The 22,681-nt window shown below is 42.0% G+C and overlaps 1 protein-coding gene across 3 annotated transcripts; it reads left to right on the top strand.

The window, feature by feature from the left end:
- The first annotated feature begins 4,563 nt into the window (after positions 1-4,563).
- On the top strand, positions 4,564-14,964 carry LOC106565392 (GTP-binding protein REM 1). 3 transcript variants are annotated; one of them, XM_014132454.3, is made up of 6 exons: positions 4,564-4,904; positions 5,330-5,573; positions 6,567-6,900; positions 9,073-9,155; positions 12,953-13,160; positions 13,651-14,964. In XM_014132454.3, the coding sequence occupies exons 2-6, from the start codon at positions 5,562-5,564 to the stop codon at positions 13,926-13,928; spliced, it is 915 nt and encodes a 304-aa protein (XP_013987929.3). In that variant the 5' UTR covers positions 4,564-4,904; positions 5,330-5,561; the 3' UTR covers positions 13,929-14,964. The 3 variants fall into 3 exon arrangements, with proteins under 3 accessions (XP_013987929.3, XP_013987931.3, XP_013987930.3); XM_014132455.3 differs by having other exon boundaries at positions 4,572-4,904; positions 6,542-6,900; XM_014132456.3 differs by lacking the exon at positions 5,330-5,573 and having other exon boundaries at positions 6,542-6,900.
- The last annotated feature ends 7,717 nt before the right edge of the window (positions 14,965-22,681 follow it).

The following is a 22,681-nucleotide window of genomic DNA, read 5'->3' as shown; positions in this document are numbered from 1 at the left end:
GATTAAACCAAGGGCTAGATCTCTCCTTTACTCTGACCTGTCTAATGGGAGCCACCACATTCACCACATCAAGGAATATACATTTAAAGGCTTCCCAGGCACTGCCTACCCTTGCACTGTCCAGCACATGTGACCAGCCAATTGCACCCACTTGCTCCCTAAACATTCCAACACAGTATTTTTTGAGTGCTCTGATTCTAACAGTTTTGTGACATGTAAATATATCTTTAAAAACACTCCTTCTTCAAAATGTAATAGAATGGTTAATGATTCCTGACTATCACTCCATGATCAAAATTATCAATGACTATCACTCCACTCAATCATACTTTGCACTGTTTCACATACCCTGGTGGGATCTTTTATCATTTGGATCAGAGCAAGTGATCTACAGAAGTGCATAAATACATTGTGGGATGGGTTATCCTTTTGCAAACATCAGCATTGAAATCCCCTAACAAAATGATTCCCTGGTTACAGTTTGATGAAACAGTTTCCATAGAATTCATTCTGATTGGGCGGCCTGAAACACACCCCACAAAAAATCTGCTTGGTTTTGGGGAAGCAGATATCCAGCCAGACAATTCCAGAGCATCGATTAAATCCGATCTGACGTTATAAGTAGTGTCCGATCTTAAAAAGCACATATCCCCCCACTGTTCCGATTCTGATCCTTCCTGACAACAGAGTAATTGCCTATCTCAATTTCTGAGTCACAAACAGATGAATCCAACCATGTACCTGTAAAACATAAGACACCCACCTCTGATTTGCGAACCAACAGGCGATCTTCAGTTGTAGGCTTCGGACGTTTAAGTGCACAAAATGTAAACCTTTCTTCCCAAAGGCCTCGTTGAATTCCGATCTACTTGTAACTTGTATGTCAAGTCAAGTTGATGGAGGGCACTTTACTGTACACTGCTGCTCTTCATAGGCTGTGTGATGTCATCAATCCATGCCATGGGGGTGGTTACTTTAGACAATGTGGCTTCAGACATTTCTTGATGGGGGTTTAAAAAGAATTCCGAAGGAACATTGTCTAATGTGCATCCCTAAAACTAAAACAAATACTAAAACTAATATACTTACATTATTTGATTTAAGTAACTATTACCAATATGTAGTAAATTGAATAAAATCTAGGCAAAGAGTATGACAATGTCATAATACTAACCACTGAACTGTAGGGTTGTTTATCTATCAGACATCTATCAGTGTCACTAAAACAGCTGGACCGAACTAATACACTTGACAGAATTTTAACCTCTTCTTTCCTCTTTCCATCAAAAGCGATGTCTCGGAAATAGTAATGGGGTATCGCTGTTTAATATTACCCAGGTTTGGAAACAGACTTGCAGAGCCATCTTAAATTGAAATGAAGAAGCATAGAAGAGCCTTGTGTTCACGGAATCCCAGTCTGACATTAAAGGGTAATAAGGTGGTCAAATTTCCCCCCAGCCTGTTCCAAAACAAAATGACACTCCACACCCCCCGAATACATTCATTTCACGTGGGATTTTATATAAGGGAGATTCAATGTTGAATTGGGGTTTGAGAAATTACGACGTTTTTGGTAAACATCATTTTAGCACCGACGTGTTTTAAGCCTCAGAGAGGGAACTATAAATATGAAGTTGAACTGTAAGTGCAAATGTTCCATATGGAATAAGCTGTACTGACTCTGACTGATTCAAAGTCATCATTCTCTGGGCTGGTAAATAGCGGGTCCACACAGACACAACTGCTTTCTCTCACTCTGTTATTGTCTGAAGTCACTTTTGGGGAGAGAGTGTGTTTATTTAAACAGACGTGTTTTTTCCTTCTTCCGTGATAGGATACAGTCTTCCATAGAGAAACTGCTGTCAGCTTGTTTATTCTGTCTTTTACAATTACTTAAGGCAATGTGAGATGTTACTTTCCATTCATTTGTTCTCACTCAGATGGGCCAGTTTTAGGATGTAAAATGTAGGTCTTCATCATCAGAATTGAATTAGCCCACAGTACATCTATCGTAGGATGTAAATAGGAGAACACACCTGATGTGCATGTAAGGAAAGGGAAAGGGACCCAACCCCTCTGAATCATGTACTGTATCATTTTATGTGATTAATTTATTTATTTTTTTACATTATATCAGTACTGTAGGTTTCTAAAATATTGAATATCCATCAAGAATAGCCAATACTTAATCATGATTTCATTTCTGAAGGGCACTTTATAATGGCACCAAAACACTTTCTTCCTTATGGCATTACACCTTCACAAGCAATTAACATTTCCAAAATAATACTAAGTATGTTAATAAGGAAATTGTGCTCAGTGTGCATTAAGGTTCTAAATGTGTGTTGTGTTCATTCCAGATGCACCCCAGGAAATGGTCGTGACCTTAAACATCCCTCATGAGGCGCGGCTCCCCATTTAGATGTGTGACAGACTAGTGTCACTTGGCTGCATTTAAACCTGTTGGGCTCTTCTAGGCGCAACCCCAGAATGTGTGTTGCACTGAGTGCCCATCTTCTCAAACCTGGTTCCACATTGTAATACGGCTCAACTGGGGTCAATAATAGTTTTGAATAAACTTTCGAATAAATACCTCCAGGGTTCAGGTTCAAATCATTTGTATATTCTTTGAAAGAGAAAGGAACTTCAAAAAAGTAAAATGTATTCTCCTTTTTGGGGAGTGGAATCATACACTATATATACAAAAGAATGTAGACACCCCTTCAAATTAGTATATTCGGCTATTTCAGCCACACCCGTTGCTGACGGGTGTAAAAAAAATTGAGTACACAGCCATGCAATCTCCATTGAGAAACATTGGCAGTAGAATGTCCTTACTGAAGAGCTCAATGACTTTCAACGTGGCACCGTCATAGGATGCCACCTTTCCAACAAGTCAGTTCAGCAAATCTCTGCCCTGCTAGAGCTGTCCCGGTCAACTGTAAGTGCTGCTATTGTGAAGTGGAAACATCTAGGAGCAACAACGGCTCAGCCGCGAAGTGGTAGGCCACATAAGTGCGTAGCATGTAAACATTGTCTGTTCTCGGTTGCAACACTCACTACCGAGTTCCAAACTGCCTCTGGAAACAACGTCAGCACAATAATTGTTTGTCGGGAGCTTCATGAAATGGGTTTACATGGCCGAGCAGCCGCACATAAGCCTAAGATCACATTAGGAGGAATAATGATCTGGGGCTGTTTTTCATGGTTCGGGCTAGGCCCCTTAGTTCCAGTGAAGGGAAATCTTAACGCTATAGCATACAACGACATTCTAGACAATTCTGTGCTTCCAACTTTGTGGCAAGAGTTTGGGGAAGGCCCTTTCCTGTTTCAGCATGACAATGCCCCCCGTGCACAAAGTGAGGTCCATACAGAAATGGTTTGTCGAGATCGGTGTGGAAGAACTTGACTGGCCTGCACAGAGCCCTGACCTCAACCCAATTGAACACCTTTGGGATGAATTGGAACGCCGACTGCGAGCCAGGCCTAATCGCCCAACATCAGTGCCCGACCTCACTAATACTTGTGGCTGAATGGAAGCAAGTCCCTGCAGCAATGTTCCAACATCTAGTGGACAGCCTTCCCAGAAGAGTGGAGGCTATTATAGCAGCAAAGGGGGACCAACTCCATATTAATGTCCATGATTTTGGAAAGAGATGTTCGATGAGCAGGTGCCCACATACTTTCGGTCATGTAGTGTATGAGCATTTGATGTGTTAATTGGTGTAGTTTCATTCAGCTATAATTTATGGTCTATAACTGCCAGTTGAATCTCATTTATTGCCCATTATTACATTCTTCAGTGTGCCGGTCCACAGAAAATAATTTTCAATATTTAGAATGTTTATAGTTTGCTTTTTCTTTCCACAGTAAGTGCCCCAGTGAGAGTAACCACTTCCAACCCACCCTCTTTTCACAAATCTCCTCAGACCCTGTAACTGTAGTTTTGGGAAGTCTCTGACTGTGATTTACTTAAGTGTGGGAAAGAAGCTGGCTTTATAAACAGTGTGGGGCCTTCATCTGGCCATCGTACGGCCGACTGGTCTGATTACTTATGTTGTTTCAGTTGGAAAAGATTCAGCAGAGCCTCAGAGAATACAATTTCCTGGTAGAGAGTGCTGGTCTGCGGCTAGGGGTGTGAACTCTGCCCTCTCACAGTGTTAGGACAGAACTGATTTACAGATGTGTTGTGTGTGTGTGTGTGTGTGTGTGTGTGTGTGTGTGTGTGTGTGTGTGTGTGTGTGTGTGTGTGTACTGATTGCCTCAAACTGAAACTATGCAGCATACTTGTAAAAGTGCTTTTAATGGAGACTTGGCTCCCTTTGAAGATATTTTCGTACTTTATAAAGGGTTCAACACTGGGGCTTGATTTGACTAATCTAAACAGACATGGATGTAAGGACAACACACATCCTGTCCCCATATTTTCTATAGAAATGTACATAAAGCAGTGGTTGTCCTGCTTGTGCAATGTGAAATCATTAAAGGCACCCTAGTACAGCTGATTCAAATAACCAACTCATCATCAAGCTTTGCTGATTTGAATCAGCTGTGTAGCACTAGGGGAAAAAACAAAACGTGCACCCAGGTGGGGGGGCACCAGGACCGAGTTTGGGAAACCCTGCCCTAGTCGATATCTGCACCGTGGAGGTAAACATTATTGTGGTAAAAGATAGAGAAAACTAACAGTTTACAACAGGAAGTGACTTACTTTTACGTCATGTAGTCGGGGTGGGTTCTTCGATGAGATTAAAGTAGATTCGCACAGGGAAAAGTTTCAGCAGCAATGAGAGAATTGAATGAGGGCTGATCCGAAGCACGCGCGCATCATCAAAGGACACGCTCCGTTGAAAACACCCAGAACGCGCATTGCCTACATGCGTTAAACGGAATTTACAGCACGGGTGAGTATCCATAGGTAGAAAACTGAAGTAGCCTAATTAAAATACGCCATATGACATTTGGAAATTAGCATCCACCATTTAGCCAACAACTTTTTGGACAGGAAGTGCAATAGCGTTCCTAGAAGAAGCGCTATGGTTTTATAAAAGCAAAAAATTGCATATTGAAAGGATTGTTCTCCCCATTACATGATTTAGTTGTTGACCAACAAAGTTAGTGTTCGAGTTTTTAAAATAGCCTATTTGAATTAGCCAACACCATGACTACGTCTCAGTGCATGTGATCACCGGAGGTGATCTGAAACATTGTGTCTGCCTTTGTGTGTGTGTGTGTGTGTGTGCATGTGCGTGCATGTGCATGCCTTCTTGTGTGATACAGAGAGGAGAGCGAGCGAGCAACCCCTGATTCCACTCTTACATTTTTACAGGGTTGTGGAACTTTGCAGGATGTTGCTATGACTCCAGGGGTATACTGTTACACTTGTCTAGAATAGCTGACGGGACACTGTAACAAAACCGATTGATACATTGGAAGCTTTCCTTGGTACAAGAACAGAATGACAGCTCGCACACAGCTCCCCGACCCGAGAAAACTTTACTATATGGTGAAGTCTGTGCTTTGCTCTGCAATGGAGAATACTGGAAAAAATTAGAAGATTCATGGCTACAGTTGTGAGTAAATTCCAGACAATATTATGTTTCAGTGCTATTTACAATCCATAGGCCGTGATATTTGTGTTTGTTTCACAATTTAGCTTTAATCGGGGAACAGTGTCTGTTTATAAACTGTTTATTATAGGGGTTTGTTATATTATTTAGCCTAACCAAGTGTATTATAGTAAACGAAAACAGAAACGAAAACTAATAATGAAAACATTATTTGGTAACCTGAAATAATCAACACACCCGTTTGAAAAACTACAACTAAACAAACTATTTGACTCCAAAACGAACTAAAATGAAATAAAACCATCATGAATTAGGTTTTTTCTAAACTTTGGGTAAAAATGTAATGGGGATTACAATAGTGTTTTCAAGCTTTTGACGGGGATTTCAAGCTTACAAAATCGGGTGGTAAATGTGGCTAAGAGATGGTTTCAAAAAGACCTAACTTGTGCATCACTATCACCAGCTAACAGGGGAAAGCAGCTAACTTGATTACATGTACTACTTAATTAAGTTAAACATTGGATTGGTGTAAACATGGGCGAGAGAGATACTCCTTCCACCATATTTCTTTGCATCAGTCTCAGCGCTATTCCTTTCAAATTCAAGTCACATTGAGATTGACTGTATAACGTAAACCTAACCTATGACCTGACCATCACTTTACTGCCCCCCAGTTGCAGACTATACAAACTATACAACACAAATGTCTCCTAGCCTGGCACACACATACTTTATTGGCCTAACATTAAAACTGAAACTAAATAAAATCAAAATATTTTTATACAACTTAAACTAAATAAAACTCTAATCAGGTCTGAAAACTGAAACGAAACTGAATTTCAAATAAATAGCAAAACTAATAGAAATAAAAAGGAATATCAAAATAGAACTATAATAACCTTGAGCTTAACTCTTATGTCCTAATAAATTGGGACGATCTTATGATTATTTTACATATTCTTATTTTTAAGGGATGTTCTTTGCCTTTTCGCTAAGATGACACACACACAGAGAGAGGGCAAGGAGACTTTGCGGAGAAGGGCAAGTACTCCTATCCCTGCCTCTCATCAGCCGGGGATGAGAGGTAGAGACCCACCAGTCGACCCCCATCACCCTCCACTCGGCCAGTCCGCCTCATACCATCCCGGAGACAAGTCTCTCCACTGCCGAGCCAACTGGTCATCTGATGACTCGGACAATGACTCGGATGGTTCAGGAGCAGATTGTTTGTACCACGTTGTTTTGCTAGGAGACCACGGCGTTGGAAAGTCGAGTCTTGCCAATATCTTTGCTGGCATTCAGGAGAAGGATGCTCACGACCATACGGGAGGTGGGTTTTTTTTTACCAAGCACAATTCTTATGAGGCTATTTATGGTGTGTAGCCTTTTAACACAACTATTTAGTAGTTGTTTGTCAATGTCTTATCAGTAACCTAAAAAACTATCAGTATCATCCATCCTCATCTGCTAATTAAAATCTATGGACACTAAGCACTAATGAGTTATTCAATGAGTTAATTTTATGCATCTCTTCAACAATGACTGTCAAAGTAATGGTCTCTGACATTGCCCTGGCCCTAACAACCTTGGCTAACCTGTCACAACTACATTGATTGAACTCTTGTCTCTGTCATGTGTAGTACTGAGTGACCTCAAAGCATTGATTGGCAGCTTATATTGACCCATGCATTTTGGCATCCAGCTGTGCTGCTGTGTGATGTGATTTGTGCAGTTTGTCCTTTTTGAAACACCAATTTCTCAGTGTTTAATATGACAGGATAAAAGTCATAATGTTTACAAAATAAATAATGAAAAGTTTTAGGTCATGCCTGATACGGTAGCCTAGACACGGTTTGCTTTATTCGTTTGTGAGAGGTTCATGCTGTCGTGACTTGTGCGTGTCGGGTCGGCTGATGGGAGTGACTGGCTAAAGATGCGTCCCAAATGGTACCCTATTCCCCTTAATGGGGTAGCTCTGGTCAAAAGTAGTGCACTATACAGGGAATAACGTTCTATTTGTGAGGCAGCCCAGCTGAATGTTGCTGTTTTGCCCCTGGTCAAAAGTTTCTGCAATATACAGGAAAATAGGTTGCTGTGTGTGTGGCAGCTCCTAGCTCTCCCAAGTGGTAAGGTCTCTCCTCATCAGACCTCCCTCTGACATCATCAGGAGAAGGTGCATAGCTGTCCTGTTTTCAGCCTGTCACTGACTGGTCATGTTGTTTTAGTTTTGTGTCACTGCTTGTCACACTGACAGCAATTGAACTGTTCTTCATAGTGGACTCCTTGGTTGGTTTAGAGCTGGTGTGGTGAATGGCAAGTGTTTTATGAGGAAAGAACAGCATGAGGCCATTACAATACATTCCATTGTAGGCATATTACTTGTTTGCTCGTTTACCGGTTCTGACCTTCACAATACCCAGGTCAAGAACAAATTCAAAGAAACGTACAGTATTATACAGAGCCATGATTGCATGGAACTCCCTTCCATCTCGTATAGCTCAAGTGAACAGCTCACCTGGTTTCAACAAAGATAAAGCAACACCTCACGGCACAACGCCTCTCCCCCATGTGACTTTTTGTGTGTATGAACTGACATGTATGTGTAACTGATAGACGCACACACTACATGTTAATGTATTTAAACGTATGTAAATGGTAGTCTTTTGTCTGTCATGTATTTTTTTGTTATGTGTCAGACCCCAGTAAGACTAGCTGTCAGCTAATGGGGATCCTAATAAAACCAAATCAAAAACCTAGATTGTCACTTCAACTCAAAGACCTCAACTTCTCAAGGCTTTGACGGGCCATTTGTCCTTGTCTTGTGCAGCAGCTTTTACAATAAGGCTAGGGTTGAAAGGGAAAATGTAACAAGTTCTTTCACTCTTGGCCAAAGTGTGTTTTAGTCTTGCTAGGATGATCTAATCAGACTAAACTAGACATGGCTCAATGGTGTTTTCCACAGCTTATATTCCATGGTCATGATGATATGGTGGTGAACTGTAATAACAATATTGCACATTTTAACAGTAGTAGGGATAAACAAGTGTATAGTTCTTGTATGTCATATAACACCAAATTCATAAAACACCACCATATTTTAGTTTCTAAAGTCATAACCTTAAAATGGACATGGTGTTCAGCATGAGGAAAAAAGAGATTCCGCACACTGAAATCTATGCTCCCATGTGGTTTATTGACAGCAGTCTGACCCGTAAGTCTCCATCAGTTCTCCATTCACAAAGAACAAGCCTATATTAGAGAGAGAGACCCAAATTCCACCACACCTGCTGGCTGCAACCAATAGTAGATATGTTTGAAGGAGTTGACATAAATTATACTTAATCCTTTCTTTATCTACAAGAATAAAACAAGTTATATTTATATTTTTACCCTAGGTTGCAATGTCTAGACTCCCTTTTAGAACGTTTTCCAACATTATTGAGGTACAGTAGGAAATAATATATTTTCTATTCTCTTTCCTGGTTGTTTTTTTTTTGTTTAGAGGACACCTATGAGAAAACTATGATTGTAGATGGGGAGGAGACCACCCTCATCGTCATGGACACCTGGGAGAACGAGAAACAGGTATGACACAACACCAACCATCAACATCTTTGTCACAAAAAATGCGATGCACAGTAGAGAATATGATAGTCTCACATCAAGACTCATTCCGAAAAGAAAAAGGGCTGAAAGCTTTAAGCTTTCTAATTTATATAACTTAATCTTACTTAGTGTTACTTGAGAACACAGGTAGGGCAAAGAAACAAACCCGCTTGTGCCAACCGAACCATAAGGCTCCATTCTAAACAACTATGATACCTAGGGACAACCCTGCCCCTCCCTCGGTTTTGTGGAAAAATATATGTGCTCGCACTGTGTGCCTGTAGCTAAACTCCATTGAGTCGAGCTAAAGTGGGGCGAATCCTGGCTGTGCTGGAGTCAGTGAGTGGTGGCTCCAGTGGCATTAGGCGAGCGTCTGTATTGGACACCGATGGCTGTGGGGCCTAATTACTCCAGTATTGATTACAGCTGGGGAGTGAAGCGTGCAGGCCAAGCCGCATGTTGGCTTGTCTGTACCGGGTTAGAGGAGATAAGGATGTCTATAAAGACAGTGATTTCAATGTGTTAAAGGGCACCAAGTGTCACTACAGGCAGAACGTCAGATATATGTTTGACCAATAACCATCCCTGGAGACCAGAGTTCTGTATTCACAAATGCATATAAGTCAACTTAGCTTAGTGCTTTTTCGAATAACGACGTTAAAACTTCATGTTGACCGTCACTTATCGCAATTATCTTTTGAATGCGTGAGTGTATTTTCGACATCAAAGGTGGCTTCAATGATTCAATTATAACAACAGAAAACACATGCTGCATTACAAAGACCCCTTTTGGAACCCTTTTTTCTAAGGCAAACTTTTTTAATCCAATGAACCGTTTTTGGAAGAACGGGTTCTTCGGATGGCAAAACGGATTCTTTGGAAGGCAAGAAGGGTTTTACATTTATTTATAACCTTTGTATAACTAGGCAAGTCAATTAAGAACATATTCTTATTTACAATGACGGCCTACCAAGAGCAAAAGGCCTGTGGGGACGGGAGATAAAAAAAATATAAGAAAAAATACGCATCACGACAAGGGAGACACCACAACACTACATAGAGACCTGAGACGACAACACAACATGGCAGCAACACATGACAACATAGCATGTTAGCAAGACAACATGACAAACTCAGTAGCAACACATGGCAGCAGCACAACATGGTACTGTAGCAGCACAAACATGGTACAAACGTTGTTAAGCACAGACAACAGCACAAAGGGCAAAAAGGTAGACAAAACAATACATCACGTGAAAGAGCCACAAGTGTCAGTAAGTGTCCATGATTGAGTCTTTGAATGTAGAGATGGAGATAAAACTTAAGTTAGTGTTTTTTGTAGCTCGTTCCAGTCGCAAGCTGCGGTGAACTGAAGAGGAGTGACCCAGGGTTGTGTGTATTAGGGGGCCTTGAACAGAATGTCACTGGCAGAACGGGTGTTGTATGTGGAGGATGAGGGTTGCAGTAGGTATCTCAGATAGGGGAAAGTGAGGCCTAAGAGGGTTTTAAACAAAAAAGCACCAACTAGTGGGTCTTGCGTCAGGTATACAGAGATGGCCAGTTTACAGAGTATAGCGTGCAGTGATGTGTCCTATAAGGAGCATTGGGGGCAAATCTGATGGCGGAATGGTAAAGAACATCTAGCCGCTCGAGAGCACCCTTACCTACCGATTTATACATTTCATCTCCGTAATCTAGCATGGGTAGGATGGTCACCTTAATCAGGGTTAGTTTGGCAGCTGGGGTGAAAGAGGAGCGATTACGATTGAGGAAACCAAGTCTAGATTTAACCTTAGCCTGCAGCTTGGATATGGCTGAGAGTTTACCATCTAGCCATACTCCCAAGTAGTTGTATGAGGTGACTGCCTCAAGATCTAAACCCTCAGAGGGGAGGGGCATTCTTCTTACTGAACCACATTACCTTTATTTTGGAGGTGTTCGGAACAAGGTTAAGGGCAGAAAAGGCTTGTTGGACACTAAGAAAGCTTTGTTGTAGAGTGTTTAACACAACATCTGGGGAGGGGCCAGCTGAGTATAAGACAGTCTCATCTGCATATAAATAGATGAGAGCGCTACCTACTGCCTGTGCTATGTTTTTTATATAAATTGAGAAGAGCGTGGGGCCTAGGATCGAGCCTTGGGGTACTCCCTTGGTGACAGGCAGTGGCTGAGACAGCAGATGTTCTGACCTTACACAGTGGACTCTTTAAGAGAGGTTGTTAGCAAAACAGGCCAAAGACTCCTCAGAGACCCCAATACTCCTTACTTGACCAACAAGAATGGAATGGTCTACCGTATCAAAAGCTTTGGCCAAGTCAATAAAAATAGCAGCACAACATTGCATAGAACCCTCTGAATAAGTTTTATATTGTAATTTTTTTCCCTTTCTTTTAAATAGTGCCTGAGCATTAATGTTTATGAACAGGAGTTTGAGTATCTGATCAGTTTAAAAAGATAGGTGTGATGTTTTAAACTGTATCTATATGGGAATACTCAAAACCATACCCATCCTTACCAAATTTCTCAGCATGCACTATTGCAGGTTGATTTTTAGAATTGTTTCAATATCTGTTTTTGCATGTATATTGATTAGTTAATTACTCTTATGCCACACAAATGAATCCAATATGTTAGTAGTTGGACTTATTTCACCCGTTACTGAGATAGTAATTCCAGTTTAGAGGATTTAGGTTGATAAATGAGACAATCTCTCCTACCCTGGCAGTCATTCTAAATGCAGGTTGCAGGTGATGAAATGTTTCAATTGTTGGATATCCTCACTCTGGCTGGATTCCAATAGGAATTACACATCAATTTGCATGCCAGCATAATGTGACTTGAGTTTCCTAACACCACTGTGTTATGCTATGACTACGCTCTCAAAGAAAGGTCTTATGATATATGTAATGTATTGTCATAAAGATGAAGGCTAATAAAGCTGGTGGAACCGTTCATGGAGGGTTCTGGAAAGAATCCAAAGATAAAACGGTTCTCGGTAGAACCCATCTTGGAAGAACCTTTAGATTATAAAAGAGTTATTGGTAGAACCATTTGTAGATTGTACTCGGAAGGACCATTTACAGGGCGTTATATAGATGTGCGCGCTTCCATGGGGCAGAAGTCAGCGTGTTATTGTGATTCTGGGGCATCATAAGTGGCTTGTTTCATCTTGTTCTTGATACCATGTCTTGTTTTGACTGATTTCATGTCAATGCTAATATGGCTGTGCTCATTGTGCAAATGTATTTGTTTTCAATAAACATTGTAGACGAAATATAGATTACATGTTGTCAACAATCCAAGCTGTGATGGAAAATGTTATGTTTGTGCTTTTTTAATAACCAATTTCTATGTTCATGCAAGTGACTGAACGAATCCTCACTATCAGTATCTGCAATTTGGCAGTACGCCCAGACCCTTGTTTTGAGAACTAAAGATGTCTCAGCTTAGAGAAGAAGCCTTGTGAGGTATTGGTCTGTCACATGCATGACCCAGTATTGGTCAGTCACATGAATTAAGCAAATGTTAATGAATTATGAATGATGAATAAGCTAAAATCATGCAAATATGACTTGTCTGCAGTATAAAAGAACAAATGCCCTGGGCGAGCTCCTGATCGACTAGTGTACTTGGTGCATTGAGTTGGTTGGAATTGCTCTTCTTATACACTATTAGGGAAAAAAAGGTGCTATCAAAGTCCAGATCCTGGACGAGCACCCAAATATGGCTGTTGGTGAATGTTGAACTTCTCTCTGTTCTTTGTCTGTGCCTCTCAGGAGGAGGATGAGAAATGGGTCCAGGACTACTGTATGCAGGTGGGCAACGCCTATGTCATAGTTTACTCAATCACGGACCGCACCAGCTTCGAGAGTGCCTCTGAGTTACGCATCCAGCTGCGGCGCATACGGCAGGCCGAGAACATTCCCATCATCCTCGTGGGCAACAAAAGTGACCTGGTCCGCTCCAGAGAAGTGGCTGTAGAAGGTAACGTTGATTCTAATGATAATGTAATCATTAAAGCGTCTCTCCACACCTTCTGAACAGTGACTTGATGAGCCATTTAACAATATGAGCAGCACTCGGCTTATAAAAGAGACAAACAGTTTGGCATATAAGTCTGTACTGCACTTTCTGTGGCCTTCATAGTCAAATAAATAAGCAAAAGTTACAACTACAGAACATGATCATATATCAAATGTTGCAGTCCACACAACATACTATAAGCTGTCCCCTTAACATTCCATGAGTTGGATTTCCAGCACACATCTCATACACTAACAGTGTATTTTACAATGTCACTGTAATTCTTGATGATTTGGTCAAGATGAGATGAGAATACGCTTGTGCTAATTCTGGTGCAATGGATCAAATGTATTTGTTACGAGTTTCACCTGATCCCTGACTAATAAAGAATCAAACGTAGACCTCTCACATGTAAACACCTCTCCTTCGTCTGTGCTCTGCTCTCTCCTAGAGGGCCGTGCATGCGCCGTGGTGTTCGACTGCAAGTTCATCGAGACATCCGCTTCGCTCCACCACAACGTCCACGAGCTCTTCGAGGGCATCGTCCGGCAGATCCGCCTGCGGCGAGACAGCAAGGAGACCAACGAACGCCGGCGCTCCGTCTACAAGCGCAAGGAGAGCCTCGCCAAGAAGGCCCGCCGCTTCCTGGACCGCCTGGTGGCCAAGAACAACAAGAAGATGGCGCTGAAGGTTCGCTCCAAGTCCTGCCACGACCTGGCCGTGCTGTAACGGTTGTTGTGTGGCCAAGTGGTTCACGCCGACAGTGGTCGCAGACTTCCACTCTCCTCTTTGCCCTAACGCTGTGTTCTTCGGGCGGCCATCTTGTGGGTCAAATCCTTAAACCAACCAACGGCTGTATTGTACTGTCTAGAGAGACTAATTCTATGCTCCAACCCCCTAGTGGTAAAGGGGAAGGACGTTGTTATTTCCTATTTATTTCAGCCATTCAAAGCAATTGGGATGAGAAAATGTGAGGCAATTGAGACTTTTTTTTTGTTGCTATATCACAGATCTGCTGAGAATGAGTTTGCTAAACAGACACCTTATCAACTGTTTGCCTTACATCTAAGTCAATAGATTCCTAGACCAGTGTATCCAGACAGATCTGACATTTTAAGTCCTTTACGGTCTCTTTTGAGAAGGTTTCCTAAAATTGAGGTATGAAATAATCATTTATTTTCTACCAAAGAAAGTGCTTTGAATACACTGTATGATGTATTTTTGCCATGAGGAAAGCAATGCCCACATAGTGACGTCTGCTTAAAAGTACCTAACGATTTGATTAAGGTTTTGCACTATGGGAGACAGTCGTGTCGGGAGGAATCAATGGACATTATTCTACAACAACCAAGAGAGCTCTGGTTTAAGACTTCTGTTCTATGAGCCCATCAGTTGACAGCTAAATGACATGTGAATGCTGATGTTTGGGAATCGACACCGTGAACTTTCCAAAAGGATTATCCCGTCCACACCTTCCTTTACAAGCACCTCTTACGCTGGAAGGACCAGTGGGGTGTTAACAGTACAACTGTAATGGATGTTTTGAAGAGGCGTGGTCTGATTTTACCAGTCAAAAAACACCATTGTATGATGACATGGTCCTGAAGAGACCAAAGAAGAATGTTGAGTCTTCTGTGTGTGTGTGTGTGTCCTGGTTGGGTTTGAGAGGTATTATAATCACTTTTGTACAAAGTTTGTAAATACAGTACATAAATGTCAAGGATTTTTATGAGGAAATAAAGGAGTAGGAAATATATTACCACTATACCATTGTCTGCTCTGGATTTTAAGGTTCGTCAGGTTTTTGTAAGCTTTTATAAAAAAAAAAATATATATATATATATATATATGGAAGAGATAGTTGTGCTACCTTTCTGCTTTTTTCCTCATTGTCAAGTGACAATTTGGCTGAAGTAAAACCAGACCAGGCTACTAGGCTAGATATTACACTCTGAACAATGTGAGCATAGAGTTTTCAATGGCTTTAAAAGTACAAGTGATAGTTGTGCTGATTCTGGTGGGCACCTTTAGGCCAGAGCCTTCCATAAACCTGCTAAAGGAATCGGCGACTAGAGAACATAGTTTTACAATGTCTACTTCCCAAATGGCACCCTACTCCCTAAAAAGAGCACTTCTTTTGACCAAGGCCCATAGGGCTCTGGTCAAAAGTATTGCACTATATAGGGATAAGGTGCCATTTGGGACATAGGACAACGTCTGTTTGTGTTCCATATGGAGTTGTATGGCTGCCTCGTAACGTTGACAAAGTACAGATCAGGAGGTTTCCATTGATTAATGACAATGCCCATGTTGTGGTTTAAACCCCTAGATGGGTAGAAGCTCATGTTAGCATGAAATTCATGTCCAGACACAAACGTGTTGGGAACAATATGGAATTGTTCAATGCAACTTCTTTAATTTCTTTTGATATGGAAGAAATACTGATCTCATTTGATGATCCAGTCTTATTATGGACATTTTTTTTATCACATCTAGATATTGAATTAATGAAAGGAAAACAAGAAACATTAAAACATATGAACTGGTCAACCCTGGATTATACCATATTGCATTTTATCCCCAAAACCGTCATTTGACACGGTTTAGATCAGGCCTTGGATTATACGTGGATTTCCATGATTAGTTGCTGGCTTAAAAAGAGTAACAACATAAGTGGATACTCTCCCTGCGTCTCAAATGGCACCCTATTCCCTACATAGTACACTGCTTTTCACCAGAGCCCCTCCACAGGGCTCTGATCAAAAGTAGTGAACTATAAGGAAGGGTGCTATTTGGGACGTAGCCCCTAAGTGACACTTTCACAAACAACCAGAGCCCAATGTTAGCCAACCATGCAGACGGTATCATTGAAACTTCAGTGTGCTGAGAGGTCCTCAAGTGACATTCACAATAGGAGGCTATTCACTCAGTGTTCATTAACACAGGTTATTGCACTGCCATTTTGTGGCATTGATGAGGCTTTATGTAACATTCCTGAACAAAATAAAACAAAAACAGGATGGAATGGAAATAAGTTTCTCTAGTCATTCATACTATATACACTGCTCCAAAAAATAAAGGGAACACTTAAACAACACAATGTAACTCCAAGTCAATCACACTTCTGTGAAATCAAACTGTCCACTACGGAAGCAACACTGATTGACAATAAATTTCACATGCTGTTGTGCAAATGGAATAGACAACAGATGGAAATTATAGGCAATTAGCAAGACACCCCCAATAAAGGAGTGGTTCTACAGGTGGGGACCACTTCTCAGTTCCTATGCTTCCTGGCTGATATTTTGGTCACTTTTGAATGCTGGCGGTGCTTTCACTCTAGTGGTATAATGAGACGGAGTCTACAACCCATATAAGTGGCTCAGGTAGTGCAGCTCATCCAGGATGGCACATCAATGCGAGCTGTGGCAAGAAGGTTTGCTGTGTGTCAGCGTAGTGTCCAGAGCATTGAGGCGCTACCAGGAGACAGGCCAGTACATCAGGAGACGTGGAGGAGGCCGTAGGAGGGCAACAACCAAGCAGCAGGACCGCTACCTCCGCCTTTGTGCAAGGAGGAGCAGGAGAAGCACTGCCAGAGCCCTGCAAAATGACCTCCAGCAGGCCACAAATGTGCATGTGTCTGCTCAAACGGTCAGAAACAGACTCCATGAGGGTGGTATGAGGGCCCGATGTCCACAGGTGGGGGTTGTGCTTACAGCCCAACACCGTGCAGGACGTTTGGCATTTGCCAGAGAACACCAAGATTGGCAAATTCGCCACTGGCGCCCTATGCTCTTCACAGATGAAAGCAGGTTCACACTGAGCACATGTGACAGACGTGACAGAGTCTGGAGACGCCGTGGAGAACGTTCTGCTGCCTGCAACATCCTCCAGCATGACCGGTTTGGCGGTGGGTCAGTCATGGTGTGGGGTGGCATTTCTTTGGGGGGCCGCACAGCCCTCCATGTGCTCGCCAGAGGTAGCCTGACTGCCATTAGGTACCGAGATGAGATCCTCAGACCCCTTGTGAGACCATATGCTGGTGCGGTTGGCCCTGGGTTCCTCCTAATGCAAGACAATGCTAGACCTCATGTGGCTGGAGTGTGTCAGCAGTTCCTGCAAGAGGAAGGCATTGATGGTATGGACTGGCCCGCCCGTTCCCCAGACCTGAATCCAATTGAGCACATCTGGGACATCATGTCTCGCTCCATCCACCAACGCCACGTTGCACCACAGACTGTCCAGGAGTTGGCGGATGCTTTAGTCCAGGTCTGGAAGGAGATCCCTCAGGAGACCATCCGCCACCTCATCAGGAGCATGCCCAGGCATTGTAGGGAGGTCATACAGGCACGTGGAGGCCACACACACTACTGAGCCTCATTTTTTACTTGTTTTAAGGACATTACATCAAAGTTGGATCAGCCTGTAGTGTGGTTTTCCACTTTAATTTTGAGTGTGACTCCAAATCCAGACCTCCATGGGTTGATAAATTGGATTTCCATTGATTATTTTTGTGTGATTTTGTTGTCAGCACATTCAACTATGTAAAGAAAAAAGTATTTAATAAGATTATTTCTTTCATTCAGATCTAGGATGTGTTGTTTAAGTGTTCCCTTTATTTTTTGAGCAGTATATATATTTTTGGTACTTTTACCCCTTTTCGTGATATCCAATTGGTAGTTACAGTCTTGTCCCATCGCGGCAACTCTCCTACGGACTCGGGAGAGGCGAAGGTCGAGAGCCATACGTCCTCCGAAACAAGACCCTGCCAATCCGCACTGCTTCTTGACACACTGTTCGCTTAACCCATAAGCCAGCCACACCAATGTGTCGGAGGAAACACCGTCCAGCTGGCGACCGAAGTCAGTTTACAAGCGCCCGAAGTCAGCTTGCAGGCGCCTGGCCCACCACAAGGAGTCGCTAGATCGCGATGGGCCAAGGAAGTCCTGGCCGGCCTAACCCAGATGACGCTGGGCCAATTGTGCGCCGCCTCATGGGTCTCCCAGTCATGACCGGCTGTGACACAGCCTGGGATCGAACCCCAGGCTGTAGTGACGCCTCAAGCACTGTGATCCAGTGACTTAGACCGCTGCACCACTAAGGAGGCCCGATGTGCAATATCTTTAAGTTCCAAGAATTCAACCAATATGGAACACTGGAATCCATAAAACAGCATTGCTCCTGGCTGCACCTCTGAAAATATGTTTTAATAAATGACAGGTTTTATGTATCTGGGTTTGATTGAATTTGAGATCAACATGCTAAAAGAGAGTTCCGATTCTACATAGCAAAGGCCTCATGTCATGGCAGCATTGATTGTTAGTGTTGTGCTATGCCACCAGGATTGGTTCAATATATAAACTGATTTATAGAGGTTTTTTGAGGTTAATTACTGTGGCTCACCACTACACATAAAGTCAAATCAGCATTACTGTATAGCTGAAAATGATGCGATATGGTGACCAAGCAGCAGTGAAAAGTATAATTTTGAAAGTACAAATTTTAGTGGTCAAATCCCCCAAAAGCATTGATACAAGTTATTTGATCACTCATGGAAATGCTTATAGGCCTACATGTCAGGGTAGTGGTTTCAATTTCCAGGAGCCCCCCATATGTCAAATGTATGCATGCATGACTAAGTTGCTTTGGATAAAAGTGTCTGCTAAATGGAATTATTATTATTATTATGTCAAATCAAATATATTTGTCACACGCATCGAATAACACAGATGTAGACGTTTACCATGAAATGCTTACGAGACCTTTCCCAATAATGCAGAGCTAAAAAGTAAGAAAAACATGCACACAAAAAAAATAACAAAATAGTAACACTAACGAGGCTATTTACAAGGGAGTGCCGGTACCGAGTCAATGTTCAGGGGTACGAGGCAGTTGAGGTAATATGCACATGTAAGTAGGGGTAAAAGTGACTTGGCAATCATGATAGACAAACAGAGTAGCAGCAGCGTGTGCTGTATGAAAGAGTGTGAAAGTGTGTCTGTGTGTGGCGTCAATATGCATGTGCGTGTGAATGTATGTGTGTATGTGTTGGAGTATCAGTGTAGTACGTGAGAGTGGGTGGGTAGAGTCCAGTGAGTGTACAAGAGCCAGTGCAAAAAAAGGGTGTCATTGCAAATAGTACGAGTAGCATTATGTAAAAAATAAATAAATAAAAAGTCAAACAAATAAGTTAAGATCAGCGCAAAAACACAAAATAGCACAATTGGTCGGGAGCCCATAAAACGCCTGCTATTCCCTCCAGCGCCATAAAGTCATGTCCTGTTACCCAAAGGGTCATTGAATAATTTTGACTAGCTTCTTCTACTCAGTTTTCTATTCAGAAGAATGCCTCACTTGTTTCTTCACAAATTATCTCAGTTTTTAGGCATATTTATTCCGTTCCTGACATTATTTTGAGCCGTCCTCCCCTCAGCAGCCTCCTGTGCTTTACACTTCTGACAAACCTCACCTTTCACATAAGGTGCCAAAACCAACGCATTTCACAGGAATAGTCAAAAGAAACATAAGCAAACAGAAGAACTAAGAATGTGTGTGAATAGTCTATGTGTGCATGCAAGGCTGTGTGAGTGTGTATGTAAATGTTATTGGAGCCTGGGTCGCATGTGTTGAGACAGCCACTGTCTGTGTGTCTGTGTGTGTGTGTGTCGAGCTCCATGAGCAGCAGCAGGAGGCCAGGCAGAGGGCCAGCACTACATTGGGGCCAGGCCTGGCCTGACAGGGTTGGGTCAGCTCTTTCCACTCTCCCCCCTAGCACAGCACAGCAAATCCAGAGAGGGAGGAGGAGGAGAGATGTAGGGGGGTGCTAGTTGGCTCTGAGCTCACTGCATTGATTTGGTCTGGGTAATGGAAAGAATGCACAACCCCTAACGAACACACACATGCACCATACACATGCATACACACACACACACACACACACAGACAGACCCACTGACATACGTATGTATGCAAACAAACAGCAGGTCACACGCAGACATGTAGAAACACACACACACACATCAAACTCTCTTAAGCCCTTTCATTAATTTTGCATTATATCGTTAGCTGGAGTTATGAAGCCAAGATTCTAAATTCAATGAAATAATGCTGTCATTAGACATTATCCATCATCTGTGACTGATGTAATGGCTGTGGACAATTAGGTGAATTATCGTACTCACACTAAGTCATCTATGAAAAACGAAATCCACCATATGTTTTTACTGTACTCTAACTGTTGTGCAATCACCATGTAGAGTGTATAGATGCCACCATTAGCTATTCTTAGTAGAATAGCAAATGGAAGAATAACATTGAAAAAGATCAGTCATTTGATAATCAACTCGAGAGTTTTGGGGAGAGTTTACTGCCTGCGGAGCACCGACAACAAACAACAGAAAGCAGAGAGCAGAATGGAAAAAGTGAATAAGAGCAAGAGGAGAGGGGAGGTGGCGGGGAATACAAGAAGATGAATGCTCCTGCGCCAGTCGCAAGGCTGGTTCTTGTTACGTGTCAAGAATCTGGCGTCCTCCAGATGTGTGTCATGTTTATATTGGGCAAATCCCCCAGAGAGATTTAATTCTCCGGCCCTGCTCTCTGGTGAACAGCTAGCAGAGAAGGGGAGAAAGAGAGCGAACGTGAGCGAGCAAGAATGAGAGAGAGGGAGAGAGAGAGAGATAATTACGGAAAGTTGGCAGCCAGCAGAGGAGCAAGCTGTGGCAGGACACAACGGAAAGAATAAGATTAAACACAAAAAAATGCAGGGTAATAAAGTTTAAGACAAAAAAGATGAGTAATGATCATGCTCCTCAGCCTCTAAAAGGTGAACTTCCTCTCCTAATGTTTTGCCTAGTTTGTCCAGGAGAGCAGACTGGTTGTAACAAGGATAACTTGTAAGGGAGGGATGATCTCCAGGTCATAAGATAGGTGTACTTTGGGGCTTTTGTTTCAGGGCAATTATTTTTTTTTTCATGATTTTTCTTTATCTTTTGTTTTTAAAATGTAAGACATGCAAATATTATAATCCATACATATATTCAGGGTAATTTCTCAGCGACTTCGATAGTCTACTGGGAGAGTTTTAAGGCCAACTGTTCGTTGTCCTCTTTCTGTCCCTCTCCCACACTTCCTGTGTGGACCAGCGCCATGGAAATCACGTTAATTAACTATCCTTGAACTGTAAGTCTCAAAATAACATTCACCATAGCAATTCCAAAACCATGGATATCGAGCCAACATAAAGCCCTATAAAACATGAAGGATTTCTTGTTACTTGCAAGAATGCTAAGTATGTCAACTTCTTGTTGCTCCCTATCTGAAAATCAAATATTGTAACCAAACTCGATGGAATATTACTCTCAAACTACACTGTGTTTGAAAGTAATATTGCCTGCCCCCGACTTTTACATAACCTCAAATGTAATAAAATGGGGATTATGTACAGTTTCAAAAGTATTTTAAAACTATTTTAAGGGACAACATGCAACTCGTATCAATACAAATGAAATGCCTTGTCATACTGTATGTACTCAAAAACATTGTTTCCGAGATGGATTGTAAGGAAAGAGTGCCAATTTGCCATGTAAGGCTCCGCCTTAACCCATACAGCCATTTCCACTCATCCTCCCAAACCTCAATTGGAAAAATGTATTTATCAAGGAAGATCATGTACTAGTATTGGGACACTGTGTCTCCTAGTTTATGAACTTACGATACGGTTGGTAACTGATCTAGACTTGAGATCCAGGTATATAAATATATATATTGCTGACTGCAGATATGCACAGCTACATGGATTATTCTATAGTCCAGGCCTAGGTCGAAATGGTATGGAGACAAGGTGGTGTAACAATGACTGATTTAGTATTTGGCTCCCTCTGGTGGATGTACTAAATACAAGCACACAGTCTGTACTGTTCCTAGGGACTGTACTGTTATTTATCCAGTCAATGTACTATAAATAGCCTATCTATTTAGGAAGTACATTTCCTTATATAACTTTGCCCTGTGCTTCTCCAATCTTGCACTTCCTATAGCCTATCGTGCACTGCTGCTGAATTTATCAGAGATGAGGGGCATACATCAATATATAATAAGCAACAAAATAATCACAAAAAATCTATCATTACAAATTACATGACCTGATTTGTTTCAAGTTCTCAGTTGTCTTGAACACACTGATGGAAGTCTGAAATTTCAGAGTTCCCAGTTGTATTGAACGCATTTCTACCACTCTATGTCATCACTACAAGCGCTACTTGATTCACTAGGTTCTCTACACGCCCAGGTTCTTGATACGCCAAGCACAAAGATGGACTGATCGAACAGCCAATGGAAAGGTAAAAAATGCCCACCAATGCTGGCCTTAGCGAGGAGAACGAGAGAGCAGGGTTGTAAACCAAAGTTACACATGGTCTAAGTCAATATGTACATTCCAAAATGCTGAAAAATACTGACATTTAATCGATTACAAACGACATGAC

This window comes from Salmo salar, chromosome 12 (assembly GCF_965601325.2).
Source record: "Salmo salar chromosome 12, fSalSal1, whole genome shotgun sequence".
Classification (NCBI taxonomy): domain Eukaryota; kingdom Metazoa; phylum Chordata; class Actinopteri; order Salmoniformes; family Salmonidae; genus Salmo; species Salmo salar.
This window is presented reverse-complemented; position numbering and strand designations above follow the sequence as displayed.